Source organism: Drosophila teissieri, chromosome 2L, assembly GCF_016746235.2.
Source record: "Drosophila teissieri strain GT53w chromosome 2L, Prin_Dtei_1.1, whole genome shotgun sequence".
Taxonomy (NCBI): domain Eukaryota; kingdom Metazoa; phylum Arthropoda; class Insecta; order Diptera; family Drosophilidae; genus Drosophila; species Drosophila teissieri.
The window spans coordinates 4,789,486-4,810,332 of NC_053029.1; the positions used below are offsets into that span (position 1 = coordinate 4,789,486).

Consider the following 20,847-nt stretch of genomic DNA (forward strand, 5'->3'; position numbering starts at 1 on the left):
AAAAGGGGGAAAAAAAGCAAGGATCTAGGCAAAAGCCGGGCCAGCAAAGGGGCAAACAATGAAAGGGCTGCCCTGGCCAGAAACAAACACGGAAAGAAAGCGAATCCTGTGCAAACTGGGCAAATGAAATTAACAAATTTCGCTAGCGCATGCACAAAAGGCGAATGAATCCTGGAGGCAGGACTTGAGCCCTCCATATTTACGTATGTAAGTCACACAAAGCGATTTCGGCTCGGCGCTCGATTACACACCAGATTGGGGTTTTCTGGGGACTTCCTGTTCCTGGCCCAGCTGTGGGGTTTGGGCTGTTAAATGCGGTGATAAATGAGTCAAGGTAATGCGTTACATGCGATGATACTCCCGGGAAACCCCGGCACGCGCTACTCTAATGAAATCATTTAAATACAACCCACACGAGCGAGCTGCCCCTCGCCCAGCATCACAGCATCACAACCAACTCAACCAACCACCTTCATACGTCCGACTTTCATTTGCGGAATAGGATTGCTACCTACCGCAAAAACGTGCCAAAGCTCTTAGTCCACGGAGTCCATGAAGTTCACGGAGTGGGCGTTGGGTCATTTTGCGACTCTTGAGGTTGAAACCAAAAGCATTTCCCACTCAAACTATCTTGTTATCGCCAAGCTTTTTAAACTTAGGCAGTTTAAAAACTCACAAAAATGTCTACTTTTATTAAGCTGAGTATGAATAATTATCTGTGCTAACTCGATATTAATTCCCTTTAAATCCGCTAGTTAGAAGCATTCACATCCTAAATAGTTTCGAGTAGACATATTTTCTTTCTAATAACACACTGTTTTAATAATTCAACCTACGTGAACCTACAAATTTCTTGTATCAATCCTGTAGCTTAGATCATTTTCTCCCACAAAACTGTGTGCACCTCATATGCTGCAACATTCAAACTTGGCCACATCTATCATCGGGACTGCCAAGGATCCTTCCATCTCCGGCTACTGCAGCAATCCACCAGGCAGCGTGTGAGTGAGGACACAATTTTGAACTATTTTAGTGCAGGCGCAGCTGCGTTAAGGATACTCCCCGACTGTTGGCTTCGATATATCAAGGCGAGTGTCAGGCAGCGTGTTACTTTGTTTAACACACAGCATCCACATGGATGAGCAAACACTTGTACATCAGGCGGGATATAACATTTCATTTTTTACGGCCAGCAGCACTTACGCACCAGCGAGCAAAAGGGCTGGGTGCCCGGGAATAAACATTACTGCAGTTGATGGTTTTCCAAACTCTGGGTCGCACATAAAACAAAAAAAAAAGCTAAGAAACTTGGCAATATGCTAACCAGGCGCAGATGGAAGGGTCCTTTTCATTCCCGTGCCATAAATTGCCATGGCGAACGCTATATAGTGTCGAGTGTCGGTCTTTTATAGAGAGTGCGACGGATGCGACAGCTGCTGTTAATTTGCCGTGTCATTTGCAACACTTTTATGATTCCATACCGCCGACAGCGTCTCATCACATAAAACTCCAAACGCCAAACGTCTGCATGCCATTTATATGCACAATCCTTCTGAGGAGGCGTGCCAATTAAGCCCCGGCGACATTAACTTTAAACTTCGCCAAAGTCCCAGGCTTCAGGATTCTGTCAACAAAGAACGAAGCAAATGTTGGCACAAAGTGGTAGAAAAAAAGGCATAAAAAGAGCTGAGGAAACGCTGAAAGATTGTGGAGCAGCAAAAGGGGTGAAGTGTTTGAGCAAAAGATAAACCCGCTACGGGCTAACAGAGCGCTGCAGGCTTTGCTTCCGTTTCCGCTGCATTTTTGCATTTGCGGATTTGACCACGCCCCCTCGCTGCGCCCCCAAGTCATCGTGGTTTGCAATGCAAATGTTATCAAGTGGCGTTTAAGCGGGATTGCATAAATTGTGACTGCCATTGAATTATGCGACCCTGTGCCTGCATTATGCACCGGGATTTAATTTTAATCAATTCCCCCAACACTTTTATTTATTTAACATTAATCATTGTTAAACTGGTGCCAGTAATTGATATATTATAGCTGTCATCGTTTTAAACTATAATTAAGGCGGCCAGCAGGCTGCCAAATTGAAAAATGAAATGAGCACGTTGAATGCAACTCTTTACAATCCGCTTACATGACCATTGACATTCATTGGGAGTGGGTAATTGCGAATGCCAGTGAATGCTTGTCGTTACATTCAACAAAAACATGCATATCTGTTGGGCTCATCATTAAATTATATTCCATTTTGCTTTAAAGGTTTGCTAAATGTTTCAGAGATTGAAAAAAGACCTATTGTGCCTTTATAAAAAAGGTTGGCTGTCACCTGGGATTTAACCTGGAATTCGAATGATGCAAAAACCTGAATCCAACTAAAACCGTTTGAAAAAATAGTTGTTTTTTCGTGTAAAAATTAAATGATTTAAGCTCCACCAAAGCGTGAAAAGCATCAATAAATTTGATTTTGTTGCAGTTAGAACAAAAACCTACGAAATTTGTAATCCCTTTTGCAGCGCATCCATAGGTCTATCATGCCAAAAAAAGGACTCCACGTATTTGTGTACTCATTTGTGCCATTCGAAATCTCCGAGCAACCAAAAAATGCAAAATAAATTAACCCAAACGAGGGCTCTCCTTTTGCAAGGGCGAACACGGCGTATGCGCGATATTTTCTGAGCGAGTGAGATAAAAGTGTGCGCACCATTGATTGAGTTGAATAAATTATAGTTGCATGCTGATTAACTGCAGCCCGAGCATTGCTAATTAAGTTGCGGACCGAAAGTGGCCAAAATTAAGCTGAGTAGAGTGCGAAAGTTTACAACTTGGACATTTTCATGAGCTGTCAGTAGCTATTATAGCAAAGTGGCCGCCATTTAAACCACCAAAAGGCGTAAAGCCGCTTTGTAATGGCAAAGCCTGACCAAAAATCACCCAAGGGTGTAATATCAAAGTGTTGGGCAAAATGAGTGTGTCAACTTAGAACTGTTTGATGTGAAAGCTGTTGGTAGCCGCAGGGGGTTTACGTCAAGTTGTCGTTAATAATTAAAATCCAATGCATAGGCTAGTACTTTTAAGATATGCTTAATGTCGATTTTAAATACCAATTAGCTCCACACTTCTTCTCTCCCATTTTAATGACAGCTCAAAGAGTGATTGATGTTTACTAGTGGGGTCGCCTAAGAGCTTAATTCAATTTTCTCAGACACCTTTATTGTTTTTACCCTCATGGCTGTGCCTGACATCTCGAACAATGGAGCTTTATCTTCATCCATTTCCGAGAAGAAAAATAGTCGCTGCTGACACCTCGCTTGATTGCAATAAAATCCGTTGGATAATCGATCGATATGCACATGGAAATTATACAGAAGTCTCCCCTTGGTCCCAGCTCAACTTGCCGATGATGACCGTGTGCTGGTGTTGAAAAATTCATATAAAAAATTCCCCTCGCCGTGGCAGAAGGATACTCAACCCCAGATGCATTAAACATTGACACCTCGGAGATGGGCTCCAGGTTAATCAACTTAACGCACTCGCATAACACGACGAAAAGTTTAATTAAAAGCTTAATTAATGAGGGGGGCATCGCCGACGACGGGACGTGGCGTGTGACCTGTCAACCCGCCGGCCTTGCTGCCACGCACATGCTGGCAATTAAAATTAAAATTTTATGCTAAACTAAGTAGCAACTCAAGGCAAGAAAACGAGCCGTTCGCCCAAGCTGCCGTGCATGCGGCTGGCAGCTAATACCATCGTCCAACGGGGCGTATGCATAATAATGCGAATCCTTGTGCCACAGGTCTCAAATGCTATTAATATTAATTAGCCATTTGCATGCAAACATTGTGTTGCACTCACCCGATACAAATCACACCTTTTGTGGCTTGGGAAATGTGCTTAGCAAAGACACAAGTTTCATTTTTCTATGTGTAATTTCAACACATAGTGTTCTTTCAGTCTACGAGGAATATTCTTGTATGATATCAGCTATACTGCTTGTATATTTTTTGCGAAGTTGCTCTGTGAATTACTACATCAGAATGTTTTTATTGGCTAAATAAATGGCTGAAATTCCTTTATCTCATCTCCCGTGTATCTCAACAGGGAAAAGAGCAAAAAAAAAAACGAACTAAAGAAACTGCATGTTTTGCCCTTCTGGGACATTTTTGTGTACATTTGCACGGATATTGAGTTCACATTGGATTCGAGTTGGATCGGCAAACGTATCTGTGTCAGCTGGAGAGGCCGTCTGCCTGCCCATTCCATTTTGACCAAAACTTTGGTGCCACACTTTCGCAGGACAAAACTAATTTCGCTTGTGGCATGTCGCGCAAATCTCGTTCGCCAGGAGCTTTCGATTCAGGCCCAACTGGAGCGTAGCGTATACGACGTGTTGTTCGAGCGAAACGAACAGTTTTTACTTAAGTTTTTTACATTTCTTGTCGGAGTGCCACAAATGCCTGTAGTGGGATGTGTTTTGCTTGTTCTCAGCCGGTCTCTTTTCCATTTCGATGCTGACACGTCCTTGCTGTCGCCTCCTCATCCTGCTGAAATCCTGCTCAAATTGCTCCTGCACCCGCTCGTTATTTGTTACTAGTGCCACTCTTCACTTGGTTCTGTTTTTTCAGCAATTTGACGTTTTTGCTACGGCATTCTTGTCTGTGTCCCCATCTCTGGATGGGTGTTATTCTAAACCTAATAGATTATTTGCCGCTATGCTAGAGAAATAAGTTTCCATTTTTTGGTCGCACAGACCTTGAATTATGTTGTTTCGACTGTCAGGAGTTCAGTACACTGGCAAAGTTTCCTCACACAAAATGGATTCTACAAACCATTTCCCTGGTTTAGCAATACAGAAACATATTAGAATGTAAAAGTTATATAATACATAATATTTAATCAGGTATCTACCCTCTTTTTTCCCAATTTGAGCTTTGAAAAAATCTAAATGTATTATCATTTTATTATGAGTAGCTCATATTTATGATTTTTTGGCGAATTTATATACATTTTTTCCCAACACTGCCGTGTATTCCCATCTGTCTGCGACACAATCGTCTTCGAAGTTTTTGCCTGGCAAGCGGGATTCGATGAGACTTCCTGGTGCACATCTGGGCCACGTTGCCCCGGAACTTCTGCTTATGCGATGCGATTTCGCAGTGGAAGCTTAGCCAGCCATACTGGGAAGGCCAAGATTTAGTGCCACGGGGGCCACGCCCCCACGTTGAGCAGCCGATTTCGTGTGCAGCCGCCCAAATTAATGGCTAATGAAGCGCACAGAGCGCAGGTGATTGCAGCCGAGTGCCATAAAAGTCAAGTATCCGGGCGGAGTTTAACCGAGCAGCTTCCTGCGTTCGGCTGCACACGCCTCATTTGCTGCACAAATACTCCGGACCACGACGCTGCAGTCCTCCAGCCGAGTTCAAGGCCGAAAAAAAAAAAAATAGAATGTAAACTTCGAGGAAATAAAAATCACATAAATTTTTGGCTGCCATCAGCAGCAGAAATTGCAAATGCAGCGCAGTGCAATGATTTGTATCGATGCGATATACTTAGTGTAAACACGTTTACCTACCCCAAGAGACCTGGTAAATTTCTTTTGATTTTTACGGTCACGACTTGGCATTTATTTCGACCCAGACAAAAAGTTCATTCAGCTCGATATTGATCAAGTTGAACTTGAAGTGCAAAGTTTGCTTTGCAGTCGACACTCGGCAAAGCTGCCAGAGAAAGGGCCCACTGAGTCGTGACCTGGAGAAATGCAAATATATTTGCGAACATTTAGGAGGAAATCAATCAATTTGTGTTGCCTTGACAAGCGACACACACAAAGTCAGAGTAGATCGGAAAGCAGATAGCATAATAAAGCTATTTATTGGAAAAAACTAGTTAGGGTGTGGGATTCGATGGGAAATAAACTACTATAAGATATAAATAATCTTGGCATTAATTGTTAGTGCTTAGCTCATTGAGAAAATGAGCTTATAAGGTCAATGAAATAAATTAGATTTAAATTGAATTGTTCGAATAAAATGAATCACTTGAGCAAGCATAAATAATTTGAATTCATTCATTTATCACTGTTTGCTTCCGTGTCCTTCTCTGTTTTGCCGGAGTTTTCACCGCCCGTTTAATTTCATTTACAAATCAAACGTCAAATCATTTCACATATCAGTGCATTCCATCAGGCTCAAATGTTGTCGTTTTGCCTCGTTTTGCCTCGTTATAGCCCTCTCGATATGTGAACACCCCCTGGGCCTTTGACTTTTGTGCCTTCCATCGATATTCAAATATGTCAGGTCGCCTCTTATTGATTACATTGCCAAACAATCCGGAGACACATTTGGAGCCATTGTTGCGCCCATTTTGCGCTTCATTTAACATCGCCTGCTTTTGGGTACGGAAAGTGTTTAAATGCCGCTTCCGTCTTGTTTTTCGCTTTTGGCCCTCACTTTCAGTTGACTCGAGCAAGATGTTCTGTTCTGCATGTGTCAGTTTGATATTTGAAAAGCTACACGAATTGTGCGTGTTTTATTGATTTTCATTTACCCAAGTATTCATAAAAATTGGTTTCTGATGTGTTTTTTATGACTGCGTATACCTCATAGGACATCTTGTTTTGGATACCTCGTAAACATTTTTATTTGAAAGTGACAGTGGGTTGAATAAAAAAATGTTCATGCCCTTTTTATTTTATATCAATGATGTATTCCTCCTTGTTTAAATATCCTTATAAATAAGCAATGAATTCATCGGCATAAAGTGCAACTCGTAAATCAGAAACTAATCATAAAGTTAGGAAAAAAACACAATTTGGTGGATGTGCCGTACTAAAAAACCTGATATTACTTTTAAAATTTACAATTACTCTTAGAATCTGACAGATGTCTTCCACCGTGCCCATCGTTAGTCGCCCGTCTTGGCGAATTATGCCTTTTCAGACAAATTAAATGCATTAATAATGCATGAAAACACGTTACAAAAATATTGATAAAGTCGCGCTTAATTTTGGCATTTCCCACAGCTACCAGAGGTGGTCTTAGCACTTCAAATGTGAGCAATCGCACGTGGCACATGCGGCGTATGCGTAATTTTCGCATAATCATGCGGTGTCCCAAGCTATTGAACACACTCGCACACACACACACAGCAATAAACCTGTCAGGGCGGCATTAAAAGTAAGTCTCTAAATGTTATTTACACACACAGACACACACACACTCGCACTCCCACACAAGGACAATCAGCGGGAAAAGGAAGGAAACAAAGGGAGCTGCAATGGAGGGAGCATCCAAAATTGTACACGGAACAAAATTACCAAGAGCTGCATGGAGCTAATCAGGTGTTCAAAAACCATGCATATGTAAGTTGTTTAAAATTATTATTTTACATTTAAAACAATATATTTTAGATAACTAACTATTACTTGATTTAAACCAAAGGAATATCTGTTGTTTGACCCATTTCAGAGATATTATTATTTAGGAGCCTGAGCTTTGGTTTCATTTTTGTGCCGCCATCAGAAGATCGTAAAAATTAAAATGATTGCCCAAACTTTGTCCGCTGCACGTGTAAAAGTTTTGTCATTATGTTGAGTAGCGCTGCCGTTAATGGGTTTCCATGTGGGGGCGAAACTACACATAGCTCCCTGGAAGAACCCATCTCCAATTGCCATCGAGCTTTAGTTTACAGCAGCGAGCAAATTGTCGACATTCGCCTGTCGGTGGCTCAGCGCAATTGTATTGCCATAAATCAAAGGTCCACAAAGTATTCTGAACTATTTTTTATTGTTCCTGGCTGCGAGTAAAAGCGTAGTTAACTTAATGAACACGTTCCATTTGCAGACAAAGCCAAGCAGCAAATGAACTTTGTTTTCTAACAATGCAGTGACGCTATAAAGCGCTTGTTTGTCATATAGAGTGAAGACGACAGCAAAGACATTTGAGGCCTCAGAGAAAAATTTGATTGGCCCTGAGTGATGTTAACGTGGCTCTGTGGAGCTGGCTGTTATGCGAGCACGTGGCGTATGAGTGATGTTAGTTAACAGAGGGTACGTTTGCGTTTTATAACAAAATCTTAGTATATTATTATTAGTATCAATGTTTTCCGCCTGCATATTGTCTGCGATTAAATCTAAATATGTGCGCAAAACTTTTGTATTACACCAGCATCTTTGTGCTGTTAAATAGTAATTTCGAACAAAACCCCTTGGCTTTTGAAATTAAATGTAGCATGCCCTGAAACCAAGCATTTCTCATTTCCCGTTGGGCCAACATCCACAAAATTTCTATTATAATCGAAACTTTTTATCGGCGCAATGCGCGCTTGGCGAAACTTTGGCATTTCGCACGAGCTCAAAATTACTTTGTCCTGGCGGGGAAATGTCCTGCGGCCACTTGACGCATTAGCGAACTGCGAAAGCGTTACATTCGCAGCCATGAACATCATAAAATGCCGTAATTGAAACCAGCATTGTTCGCCCCACACTCCACTCCAATGAGGATTAGTTAGTCTTTTGCCGGGGCAGCTGATCTGATTTTGGAGGACAACAGCTTACCTGTCCACTAATTACGCTAATTATCTTTACAATTACCGGCCAACTTTGTGCTTTGTGCGTATTTATTATTCACAAAATCTACTCAAAACTTTGGCGCAATTTACACAATGGTTTATGCCGAGAAATGTTGTGTATTTAAAATAATTTAAAGTCGCTGGTTATATTGGTTTGCATATATGTATATATTTAATATTTTTATATACATTTTAAAAACAAATTTAACGCTTCTATAAGTTGTAATTATTTTACACAAACCGTGTGAACCTAATGCACCATCTCTTTTATTTTATGCCGAAACTACACCAACTTTTTAATGAGCCTTTGGGAGTTTGCAAATCGAATATGTACCTTGTTGGCATTTTCCTTACCAGAATGCAGCTTAAGCCATATCCTGAGCATTTTGCGCAATATTTAACACAACTGCCACTCAGCGATGGATTCAAATGGAAAAGTTGACTTGCTGGCATGTTAGTCGCCTGGAATGACTTTCCTCCGCGACTACACGGCAAAAAAAAACAGGGGAGTCCCAAAATAACACGGAGCCCAACCGACGGGGCGACTACGTCCTGGTCCCATAGAGTAAACACAATTCAATTAACTCGGCGCTCGTTGTCGGTCGGTTTTTGGGGGCATTGTTGTGTAAAGGAGCAGGCACCGTCGACGCTAAAATAACTGAAAGCGACAAGCCGATGATGGCACATTGCCAAAGGCAGAGGAACAGGAGGTACACTGCAAACAACATCCATACAGTCAGTTAAACTAATGTAAAAAGATACGAACAAAACAGGTTAGAGGAACTTGTTAGAGGAAAGCTATTATGAACGATCCACCTGGGAAGAAATTGTTATCCTAATTTGATTTATTTCGGAATTGACATTAATTTGTCCCAGTGTACATACTGCAGTTACTAGGTGCATGCAACAAGCCACAAGAGCAGTGCGGCTACAACAAAGCATTTGCATTATTAAAATTTTCATTTGGCGGCCTCTCTCGAAAATAAAGAACCAGCTAATTGAGGAAAAGGCAATCTTTAGCTGCTCTCAGTAAAGAGAGCACAAATTGAATCTAGACTGGTTAAAGTTTCCCATTCTGGCTTAAACCCAAAGTAATAGTTGCCGCAGTTTATAAACAGACTCTGAGTACCATCACGGAGTTTCGCCCTTAATCACTATCTCCCACTGTTTTGACAAGCCAATGGCAACAATAACTATTGTATGCTTAATGAGCTAAATGCTGAAAAACTTTGACTTAACCGAGCACAACAGGCGTCAACGTTGCGTACACTCATTCATCATCTGCAAGAAATTTAAGCAAAGCAGCAGCTGAAGTGTAAATGTCACTGTCAGCTTGGTTGGGTTGAGTGAAATCGAAGGCGGTTGGTGGTCCAGGGGGAGGTAATCCTGTGACCTTTCCCACACTCTTAACTATTGGGGTAACTTAACTATCCTTTTAATCTTGTCGAAAATTTCTTAACCTACATAAATAACTGGTAGTATCCACTAAACTAACGAAACTAACATAAAAACTAACAATAACAATTTGTATACTATCAGGCAGGGTATTCAAGTGTCTACTTGCGTTCTTCTACCATCGTTACTTGTGTTCCTTATTGCTTCTTTTATTGTGCGACACAGTGGTTGGGTGTAGTCATCGTCAGAGGAGCAGGACATCCAAAGGATGCGATGCGTGGCTGTGGCACGGAGATGGCGTCGCACGACTGCCGTTGACACGTTGGGGAATGCGGAAAGCCCGGGAAAAACTAGGGTTTACCGAAAAGGGTAAACGGCAGAGCCAAGGTTCCGGGATCTGGGGAGTGTGACTTTGATTTTTGGCTCGGGCTGAGGGGCACTCTTCGACAGGGACTTACCTTGGAGTAATGACTTCATTTTCCGCCGCATACATTTCCAGCAATGTCACGCCTGGCCGCGGCGGCTTTGTTTTCAGTTTGCTGCCTTTGTTTTGCTTCTTCAGCTTTAAAGTTGAAGTCGAAAAGAAAAATCCACAAAGTGTATTCGTTCTTTTTTCAGTTCCCTTGCGCAACGAACGGGCTTCGGCTACAAATAACTTGGAAATTCCTTTAAATTTGATACGTTTTTCTTTCGTCGGCCTCGTCGTTGATGGCGTTTTATTTTTAAGGCCAATTTGCCGAGTGGGTAGTTTGTGGGCTGGCCAGGCTAGTATTTTATATAATGTTTCAATTTGCCATCACATAGACGCAGATACCATTGTGTGAGCGGTTGTGTGCGTATGATTGATATCAATTTTGCTTTGATGAACGCTCCAAGGAACTGCTACCGAGTTTATTTATTATACTTTTGGGTCGCCTATTCCAATTCCCGTCCTTCGTTGCGATGAAATGTTTGGGAATCACATTTTTATACAATTTCCCCGGCGCAAATTCGAAAAACAAAGTTTACTTCAGCCACTGTCCTTGCGGTTCGTGGTCCAAAAACGTAGCCTCTCTATTCAGAATCATGGTGTGGTGTAACACATAAATATATTTAAATCAGTCGGCATCTGCATATCAAAATGTGGAACATCAGAAGAAAAAAATCAAATATTTACATACATACGTAAAGAAATGGTGAAAACATTGACACGCTTTTGGCCAGAGCGACAACCGAAAATTGATTATTCCATTTATTTTCCAACACAAACGCCTGGGGCTGTGAGAATTACTCATCAATTTCAACGTCTTGGGTGCATGTGTGAAAAATGGTCCTGAATATTCCGAACTGTATTGACTGCTCGATGGGCAAAATAAATAACACACTGTGTCTCGATGGCAGGCCGCACAAACCCCAGTCTGCTGATAGTGGTCTTTCGTATAAAAATGTGCATTTGAACTTTAAATGGTTTACAAAATAGGTGTTTGTTCTGCAATTGCCAATAAAGTCAGCGCTCTGAAAATAAGGATTTGAATAATATGAATAGTTAAGAAATAGACTACAGGAGGCTATGATATACCATTGGGTACTTCCCCTTCCGCAGCACCATTCTGTAGGTTTTGAGATGGAGCTGCGTAAAGGACTGGGATGCCAAAGAGGTAGCGCAGATCCTTGACCTGCGCGCTTTGCTTGCAACAGGGGCAATCAGCCGAGCAACCCAGGTGCATGCGGACGCAGCTTTCCCCGAACAGATGGCCGCACTTTAGAGAAACGATCCGGTGGACTCCCTCCGCCGTCCAAGGTGAAATGCAAATGGGACAATTATTACTCTCCCGAATCTGCTCTAGGTCAGTGGCCACCTTGTCAAACTTTCTGATGGTATCATTGAAAGAGGACATTTGCTCGACTTGCTCCTGTAGGATGCAACTAACGATGGCATCCTTGGAAATATCTTGTTCCAGCGCTTGTTGACGCAGTGCTTCGTTCTTGGCAACCTCCTGTTGAAGCTGCTGCAGCAGCGCGTCCCTCTCCTGCGTCAGTTCGTCATTCTGCGTTATGGTCAGCTGGACAAGACTCTGCTGCTCCCTCAATTGCCGTTTGGTGTCCACCACCAGCCTGTTGGCCGTTACCAGGGCGGCCTTTATCTCATCCTTCCGCTTCGTCATCGCCTGGCATCTAACGCGCTCGTGACGAACTTCTGCGATCAATTCGGCGCGTCTCATTCTATCTATTCCTTTGCGTGGCGGAGGCATGTAGGGTTCTTCTTCAAGCAGCATGGAATCCAGTGGCGTAGGCATGGAGGTTTCTTCTTCAAGCAGCATGGAATCCAGTGCACTAGCATCCTCCTCCATTGTTTTCCAGTTATTTTAAGCAATATTATTTATTTACAAAGTCTCAAATGAAGCGATTAACAGATGTCAAATGTACGATTAGTTTTTCTTGGGGAAAACAATCGATGATTCTGAAGTTTTTTGCTGCTTGGTTAAAAGTGACAGAAGTGTGAACACAACTTTATTGAAATGCGATGCAGTGTGTAAGATAGCTTTTTCCTACCAGTGTTGCCACATGGAACAACGAAATGTAAAACTTGTTTAAAAATTCTAGGAACAGATTATGTACATTTTAGGCAATCAGAAACCCTTTCTTTTGCACAGTCCAAATTATTCGTTATATTCACTGACCAATGAGTGCCACGAACAAAGAAATCGGAAAAGCGAGCTTGGCAGCACAGCAAATTAGGCATATACATCAATATAAAGGCCTAATGATGATATTATCAAGGTAAAAGTGAAACTTCCTCTAATGGTTTCTCCAATTCTACAATCTGCAATTCCAGATGCGACGATTTCCCAAGGAAGTCCAAAAGCGAGTACTCCCTGAACCGCATCAACTTCAAGTCCACTGACGTGTTGGGTAAGAAAATGGGTTTCTTTATTCAATTGGTGCACTGGCTTTTATCGGCTGTGCCGGGACTTAGTATACTGTAGAATCAGTTAAAATTGTAAATGGAACTACTATCGGGGATTACACTATGAATTATTCAAATACAACTCTAAATCGAAGTGGAATCTCTTGGGGATCCATGGGAATCTCCCTACTTCGATTTGCGCTGCATTCGCGAGCGCAGCATCTTGTTCTCATCCGCACATTTGGTGGTGATGGCGGTGCGCACCTCCCGTGGAGTCATGTCCAGGCTGTTGGTCATCAGATAGACCAGATCGGCCACCTTGAGCGGATCTAGCTGCTGTTTGCTGGGACGAGCGCAGTCCCTGAATGCCGGCGATGGTTTCCCGGAGAGCGTATGATGGGCCAGTGTGTCCCGGTCGAAGATCTCGCAGAGCAGCTTCCTGGTGATCGAGGGTCCGGTCATGTCCCAGTTGATGGCGCTCAGGCTAACGCGGGATATTTCGGTGCCATTGGGACCGATCATCACCATCGGCGATTCGCCGTCCAGATCGAATTCGAAACCAGGACACCGCCGTTTGGCGTTTGGAGTGGAGGTCACCGGTTTCTTGATACGCTTCCTCTTGTTTCCCATTGGCTCCTCTCCACCGGGCACATAGTCCTCATCGTCATCGTCCAAACCAAGATCTTCGTCGTTTGTTTTTGGCGTCGAGGTGTTGTGCTCGTCGGTTCCATCGCGAAACACATCAAAGGGCTCTGAACTCTGCTCCTGGTCCTGGTCCTGCTCATGAGCCTGCTCCTGCTCTTGCTCCTGATCCATTTCCTGCACCTTCTCGATCTCGATGGTCAGAAGGTCGAGAGCCTTGCGCTTACTGCGCTCCCATTGCTGCAGAAGCTTCACACGTGCCTCATTCACGGCCTGTATAGTGTTCTTCATCAGCTGCGAGTTCTCCACATCCTGCACCATGTCATCGAAATCCTGATCCGGCACAACCCCGTCCCGTGGCGATCGCTGTGTCCTTAGCAGTTTCTCAGCAGCCAGTGTCAGAGTTTCCAGAGTGCTCAGCTTACCATTGTCGGACATTTCAATGTGGCGCATGGCGGTATCGGCAAACTCATTTGCTTCTTGAATGCGCCGCACCTTGCAGTCATCGCTCTCCTCCTCCGTAAGGGAGTCATCCGTACGCAGGCGGGCGATGATCTCCTCCACCTTTTTCTGCGTCTCCGACAACTGAACTGTCTCCGGATCGTAGGGCAATAGGGTCAGGGCGAATTCTAAACGCTGGCGGCGGTTAATCTACGAGGAAACATATATTTTATTCTAAAATGTTTTGCCTTTGCTTCCACTGAACTCACCATTGTGCTGCTTGTTGTCCACTTGCAAACTGAATTGCTGCTAATAAGTCAACGCCTTATATACCAAAGCGAATCATTTCAGGTAGTTTTCTTTTTTGAAGTACTGATTAATCCTTTTATTACCCTTTATAATGTTGCAGATGCTTCCACGGCGGATTTCATGGCCAGCGGGTCGTCTTTGAATCGCCTACCTGCCGGAGCAGCGTGCAGCTGTCGTTCCACCTCGGAACGCTCGAAACCCGCTGGCTTAAAGCACCAGTCGCCTGCCAGCGACTCGAAATCAAACCAAACCGTTTCTACCGAGGACATAGGCACTCAAACCGGCTTCCAAACGGATCCCAATGAGGATTGCATTTTCGACCAAGATGCATCAACCCAACCGATGCTTGACATGCAAGATGCCGAGACACAATCGATTCCAGAATTATCTAAGAACAGAAGCAGCATACAAACGCAAACGGAATATGAAGAACCAAATACTGACAGGGTTACATTGAAAACTCAACATTCTAAGACTAAGCATGAAGACGAAAAAGCTACAAAATCGAATTCTTCGTTGCGAAAATGTTTTTTTAAGCGCCCACTAATCGTAGTAAAAGGAGGTACTCTCATATCTTCCGATTTTACAGCAAACGTCCATCAAATTAGAACTGATAACGCATTAGTCAGTACTCGAAAAGAAGATAAGCAGACACAATACGAAAATCCTCTTGGGTCACAATCAAATAGCTCAAGCGATGGGCCGTCAGGTCCTTCGACCTGTTCACGAATCCTCGATAGAGTACAGGAACTGGAAATAATTTTGAAGAGACAGGAGCGTTCTCTTAGGGATCTGCAAGGCTCTGTGAAATCATGGAAGGCACAGGAATGCAAGCCCACTGATTGTAGAACCATATTTCAGGTTCAGCCGGAGGAACGGGAACTTCCGAGAAAACCTGAAACACGTGACCAGGCATCCCAGGAGGAACGCAAATTGCCAAGAAAACCTGAAGCACGTGACCAGGCATCCCAGGAGGAACGCAAATGGCCAAGAAACCCCGAAACTTTTGACCAGGCATCCCAGAAAAAAGATATAGTTCGTTGCGAGAAATTAGAATTGCCAAGAAAACCGGAAACATTTGATCGGGGTGCCCAGAAAACAGAAACCGCTCGTTGCGAATGCAATACCCAATCCAAAGAATTTATTCAAATATTTATGAAGCCAGAAACTGTACAAGAGACACAGAAATCAAATAAATATCCACATCGCAGTGAAGAAAGTAATGGAAATTCCAGAAAGAATAATCCAAGGTGTTATAAGGAGAATGGAAATGAAATATCTCAGAAATATAACCAAATCTCAAATGCTAACCAGTGCTTAAAAGATACTGAAAACATTCTGCAAAAGTTCAATCGGGTTTTTGCTAAAACTAAAAGTGAAGAAACAATTTGTGACAAGTCTAGAAATGTTTCAGAAACTAAACAAATTGAAAGACCAACATCCGCTTGCTGTGCAGATTCTACGAGACAAATTGATATGGAACAAAGGGTAGAAGACTTACTGGATGAATTTGTTGAATTAGTTAAAAAACCCAAAGCCGATTCCCTGGGTGCACGAAAAGTTTCTTCCACATCTTGCTTGGAAGCAAAGTGTTCCAGACAATCAAATCCAACTGTAGAGAAGGAAGTATACAAATCCTTGATCGAGCAGCTTATTAGTCTTTTCACCAAATCCAAGTCGTGTAAAAATAAAAATAAGGTTGATGCGCAGAAGGCAGAATCTGAGTCCTTCTCATTCGATCGTTTACTGGCGGAATTTATCAATATGTTTACGAGATCCAACAGCATGGAGGAGGACAGACCCAAAAAAGTGACCATCTCAGAGAAGGAAACCATTTTGGGCACCAAACCGATGTCCAGCTGCAATTGCTCGAAAGCTCATCGCAATGTTAAATCCACTGCAATGCAATCGGACCTTAAGATGTCGGATATGGACTTGAATGTGAACGGGCATAGGGAGTCCTGTCAACTAGAAGAAAGTCTACACTAAGTGAAATTATAAGGAACAACGAGCGGAGGGATCCACCGCCACGTAGATGCCAATTCTGTGGCGATGGCAATCTGCCCATTCTGGACTCCTTGTTGGACGACCTATTTTGGCTGATTGGATCGAGGGCCTTCGAAGACGTGGTGCTGACCATACTGCGTCAAGAGGAAAATGTCTACCACATCAAGGTGCGTGAGATGGCTACCGGAAACGATCTGGGCTGTATTCTGGGCAATGGAAAGGCCATCAACCAAGCGATCGGCCTTGGAGTATTCGAGGACATTCACACGTTCTGTGAGCTGGACAAGCGCAGGGAGCACGATCCCAGGGACTGCCCGCTGGGCACTAGTCTGGACGCATTTTGCCCACGGGAGCGCGGCGGTGAGATTGTACCAGATGGATGTGTCGACAAGGAAAGAGTCGTCGAGTTTTGCACTCGTGTGCTGGGTCTCCCTGCTGGACAAGCGGGTCGCTTCTTCTCCCTGACCAACGCCCTCAAATTGGCCAAGAAGTCATCAGTAGATGGCCCGAGTTTGCATCATCTTGGCAAAAATCGAGGGCTATCTGGAATAGGAGCAGTCACTGGTAGCTTGGCTTACATGCAAAGTGATGTCAGTAATCACATTTTTAATACAAAGGATTCGAGCGATGTGGTCAAGACATCCAGCTTGTTCCTACGCATAATTTCAGGCGAGGATAATGAAGTTCCAGAAGATGACGATTCATCATACGTCTTTGATAACCATAATCCATTTTAGCTTGTGAAAACAATGATCATTTCAAATTTGTATACGAACTTTTTATAGAATTTTGTTTGAAAATACATTTTAAGACTTTATTAAATACTTTCCTTAGTTTAACTTACTAAACTAGGTAATAGAGATATATAGCAAAGTATCAACTCGCATTTATGGCCACTTAGCAGCTGCGTATTGGGAAAATCCGCTCAATCAGCAACCTTAGCAGGTAAAACACAATTAGAACAATCCCAGTTTGAGCTGAACCACGTTTTAATCCCTTTCCGCTGGCAGATGTCAGACGTTATGAAAGCCTAGATAAAATAATGCAGTTTATGGCAGGTAGAACCATTGAACTATACCCTTTTACTACTATAAAATAACTTGCAGCCAGGAAGAGTTCATCAGTTTGCCAAGAACGCTTCACCAATCAAGACATCTAAACAAGACAATTCGAAAGGAAACTAAGCCAAGCCAATCATAGCTTCTCTAATATATAATAAAGTTTTAAAGAACTTTTTGTCCATTTAAAAAACATCCGCCATCATGAGCAACATCAGCAACGACAGTGGATTGGATGACTCCGCGAACAGTGGAGCCGTTGTGAGCGCCAATGGGCCAGTGGCAGCGACTAGGCTATCCTGGTTCCTGGCCGAAGTGGATGACGGCCTGATGAAGGACGGAAAACCAAATGGTCGGCGACGTCTCTGCGTTCTCCATTCGATGGAACTCCTGGAGTCAGATGTATCCGACAAGTACATGACCCGTTTCGTAGAGTTCCGAGTCAATGGAATGGTGTTGGAGGCGAAACTTATACTGGCTGCGGATGAGAGGCGCCTGGTGGATGCAGCATTGCTTTCCATGAGCAAGGAGGAGAGGGATGAAGCCAGTGCCCAACAACTGTTGGTCCAGTACACCGAGAATGAAAAGGCGGGCGAGCGCCTAATCCAGAAACTTGTCTCCCCAAACAATGTGATGTGGCTGAGCACCAAGCCCGAGCTGAAGGGTAATCCTCTGGTGAGCCTGGCTCCCGGTTGCATTGCCCATGTCTTGTACGCCTACGAAAGCCGTGATTACATGGAAAAGATCCTACTGCACCTGAAAGCGCGAAGCTTCGATCTCGCCTTCGATGATAGTTTGGCAACTGAACCGGAGGCCATGAATGATGACACTTGGATGCTGGTGCAGTACAGTCCCGAACCGGAGATGGTGGTGTACCAGGTGGTGCAATACAGACAAACCGTGTGGCGGAAAGAGAATCTCTTTAAGGATGTGATTGCCTACATGCAACTGCCTGGCAGCGACATCGTCCTCCAAGCGGTAGTCATCAGCTATGGCCAGGAAAAAGACGCCCAGGATGCGAAGTACGAGGAGTTACAAAGATTCCCGTTCGATATTGACTTTCCACTGCCCGATGAGCTGGACAAACACCCCGATCACATGACATCCAGCGCCCTCTTCTCGCGAACCAGTTTGTACCAGAAGGCGGAGCAGCGGGACTCCACTGGAGAGCACAAGGAGCTGCGCAAAAGTCTGGAGCAGATGAGCGAAAAGGCCCAGGGCGAGGCGCAGTTGATCATAGATGCCTTCGACATGGTAGACAATATCAACAAGAATCTGCAGAGTCGTTTGTCCGGAGAGGTGCGATCGGGAGTGGAGGCCACATCCGGCGACGAACTTCATTAGTTGGCAAACACATCGCATTTTCATTACATGTAGTACACTAAGTTAGGTTCGAAGTTCAAAACTTAAATGGTAAATGTTATTAGGCTAGAATTAAATACAAATTGTAAACTTTTTATTAAGGAAAACTGAATAAATATGCAAAGATCTGCAACTGATAAGCGAATTAATATTTCTGTGGGTATAAACACTTTTTATTTTTTGACATGTTAAACATGTTAATCATAAGGTTTTAAATTGACATTCTTGTAAAAAAAAATGAAAAAATTTATAAAAGTGGGTTGAGCTATGTGGCAGGCGGATGGGGGGCATAACCAGTATCAAACACCGATGGTGAGTTGTGTACAAGGAATGGAATCGGCATCATGCCAGGCGGCGGACCAACATGTGGTGGTTGGACAAAAACGAGTGGCCCCGGTGGACGAATCATCAGATGATTGGGCATCAACGGCCGGATGGGTGGCATCCAACTAGGAGGCCCGAAAAGACGGGGTGGTGATGGTAGGAAAACCGGACGAGGAATGGCCATTGGTGGTGGCATGGGGAGCTGATTGATTGGGGGAGCCGTAGCAGGCTTCTGGTCAGTACCGAATTCCTGTACCGACTGGTTCGGCGGAGACGGTTTATTTGAGGCATTTTGCAATCTGGTTTCGGAACTGTGTTCTCTCGTTTTGAAGTATTGACGTGGACTTGAACGACGTGACTGTGGACGGGATGTGTTTCGCCATCGAAAAAACTGCCTCTTCATTCGGCTCATATGGGGTAGTCGAGGTTGCTTGGGTCGCCGCTTGCGCGCAAGATCCCAGGATTTGAATTCATCTGGCGGCAGTGGATGTAGGTTATCGTAGGGCACGTTTACCAGTTTTCCCTGCTCCTCGATGAACACTTGACAAGCGGATTTATTCCTATTGATCGATTGTATGTAACAAGTGCTGAGCAGATCGCGTCTATTGGTATCCAACTCCACCTGGCACTTGGCTCCAACCTTGAAGTTGTAGTCGCCGTTGTAAATATCCCATTGCTTCGCTTCGCGACGGCTTTCAATCAGGCTAGTCAGCTCCACGTTGCGAAACATATAGGGATCCATTGACTTGGCTGCCACATAGCAGAAGGGATGCTTGTTCTGCTGCAGAAGGACCAGCATGCAGGACATGTCTCGGGACTGCCTGTCCAACGCGAGCCTGGGATTATGAAACGGGCACAACTTGTAGTTTTCAAGCAAGCAAAGGGTGCCCTTGGGGCGATCCAGCTTAAAGCTCCGTCCGTTGCGGCACAGCAAACGGATGACATTGCCGCGCGCGTCGAACTCAAAGTCCATGCCACATTTAAAGGTCTCTGGATGCAGCATCCATTCCACAGCAAGATTAACATCCGGGATGCGGAACAAGTGCTTGTATAACATCTTGAAGGCCACGGCCTGGCAAACGGCGGCCATATCGACGTCCTGCATGGTCAGCACGGAGTCAAAGTGACCCTGACGGTTAACAAAGATGCGTAAGTTCTCCTGGTACTCCTTGCTGTAGGTGACCAGTCGGCCCAGATTGAAGGGTTCGTAGATGATGACATTCCGGCGGTACAGGTGGCACAGGGCACCCAGCTCCAGCATGGTGCCTGCCGTCTTGGTCTTGCCCAGCCGCCACAGGTACTCGTCGAAGTCCCCACCCACAAATCGCCGGAAGCCTCTCGAGCGCCCGAACATGAAGCGCACGCACTCCATCCTCACTTCGTAGTGAAGCATCTGGGTGTCGTACACCTGCTCGGCGATCACGCGAAACAAACATGAGGCGTCCATTAATATATGCTTCCGGAAGAGACAATGATGTTCCAGAAACTGGTCTATTGGATCTGATGCCTCTGTGGGAAGATTTGGTCATGGTAATTGTGTAAGATGAAAATCGCTGACCTACTTTTACTGCCAATGGAAACTGATCGCTGCAATGTTTCGGACATCATTGTTTAATAAAATATTTAATAACTGGACTCGAAAATAAACGTAAAATCAAATCGTTTTAACTAATAAGAGAAATTTGAAAGAAAGCCACGCATTGAGTGGGGCGTTGCCAGATGGTGGAATTCTGCACTTCCATTAAACGGTAAGAAGTGGAACGCCGGAATTGGGAACCTAATTTGCTTTCAATAAGTAGAATCCCAATATGTGTAAGTGCTGGGTTAAACAACAGCTACTCTAAAAGTAGA

The 20,847-nt window shown here is 44.0% G+C and overlaps 5 protein-coding genes across 6 annotated transcripts; 2 read left to right on the forward strand and 3 right to left on the reverse strand.

Annotated features, from left to right (window-relative positions):
• Nucleotides 1-10,037: 10,037 nt before the first annotated feature.
• Nucleotides 10,038-12,411, reverse strand: LOC122626426 (E3 ubiquitin-protein ligase RFWD3-like). Of its 2 annotated transcripts, none has more exons than XM_043806684.1 (4): nucleotides 11,525-12,411; nucleotides 11,131-11,460; nucleotides 10,425-11,074; nucleotides 10,038-10,363 (listed from the first exon to the last, which is right to left on the reverse strand). In XM_043806684.1, exons 1-2 carry the CDS (start codon nucleotides 12,294-12,296, stop codon nucleotides 11,453-11,455), a joined length of 780 nt encoding a protein of 259 aa, XP_043662619.1. In that variant the 5' UTR covers nucleotides 12,297-12,411; the 3' UTR covers nucleotides 10,038-10,363; nucleotides 10,425-11,074; nucleotides 11,131-11,452. The 2 variants fall into 2 exon arrangements, with proteins under 2 accessions (XP_043662619.1, XP_043662618.1); XM_043806683.1 differs by having other exon boundaries at nucleotides 11,127-11,460.
• A 71-nt stretch (nucleotides 12,412-12,482) lies between these two features.
• On the forward strand, nucleotides 12,483-17,076 carry LOC122626424. The gene is given in 4 exon segments (XM_043806681.1): nucleotides 12,483-12,726; nucleotides 12,782-12,858; nucleotides 14,346-16,217; nucleotides 16,220-17,076. Coding segments are annotated over 4 exon segments (2,817 nt in total). The 5' UTR covers nucleotides 12,483-12,628; the 3' UTR covers nucleotides 16,990-17,076.
• Nucleotides 13,040-14,208, reverse strand: LOC122626582 (early boundary activity protein 1). The gene is made up of 2 exons (XM_043806897.1): nucleotides 14,197-14,208; nucleotides 13,040-14,146 (listed from the first exon to the last, which is right to left on the reverse strand). Exons 1-2 carry the CDS (start codon nucleotides 14,206-14,208, stop codon nucleotides 13,040-13,042), a joined length of 1,119 nt encoding a protein of 372 aa, XP_043662832.1.
• A 21-nt stretch (nucleotides 17,077-17,097) lies between the features above and the next one.
• LOC122626425 (early boundary activity protein 3) lies at nucleotides 17,098-18,702 on the forward strand. The gene has a single exon (XM_043806682.1). The coding sequence runs from the start codon at nucleotides 17,515-17,517 to the stop codon at nucleotides 18,652-18,654; it is 1,140 nt and encodes a 379-aa protein (XP_043662617.1). The 5' UTR covers nucleotides 17,098-17,514; the 3' UTR covers nucleotides 18,655-18,702.
• Nucleotides 18,703-18,837: 135 nt separating this feature from the next.
• On the reverse strand, nucleotides 18,838-20,699 carry LOC122626093 (protein ovarian tumor locus). The gene is made up of 2 exons (XM_043806218.1): nucleotides 20,559-20,699; nucleotides 18,838-20,505 (listed from the first exon to the last, which is right to left on the reverse strand). Exons 1-2 carry the CDS (start codon nucleotides 20,602-20,604, stop codon nucleotides 18,938-18,940), a joined length of 1,614 nt encoding a protein of 537 aa, XP_043662153.1. The 5' UTR covers nucleotides 20,605-20,699; the 3' UTR covers nucleotides 18,838-18,937.
• Between the last annotated feature and the right edge of the window lie 148 nt (nucleotides 20,700-20,847).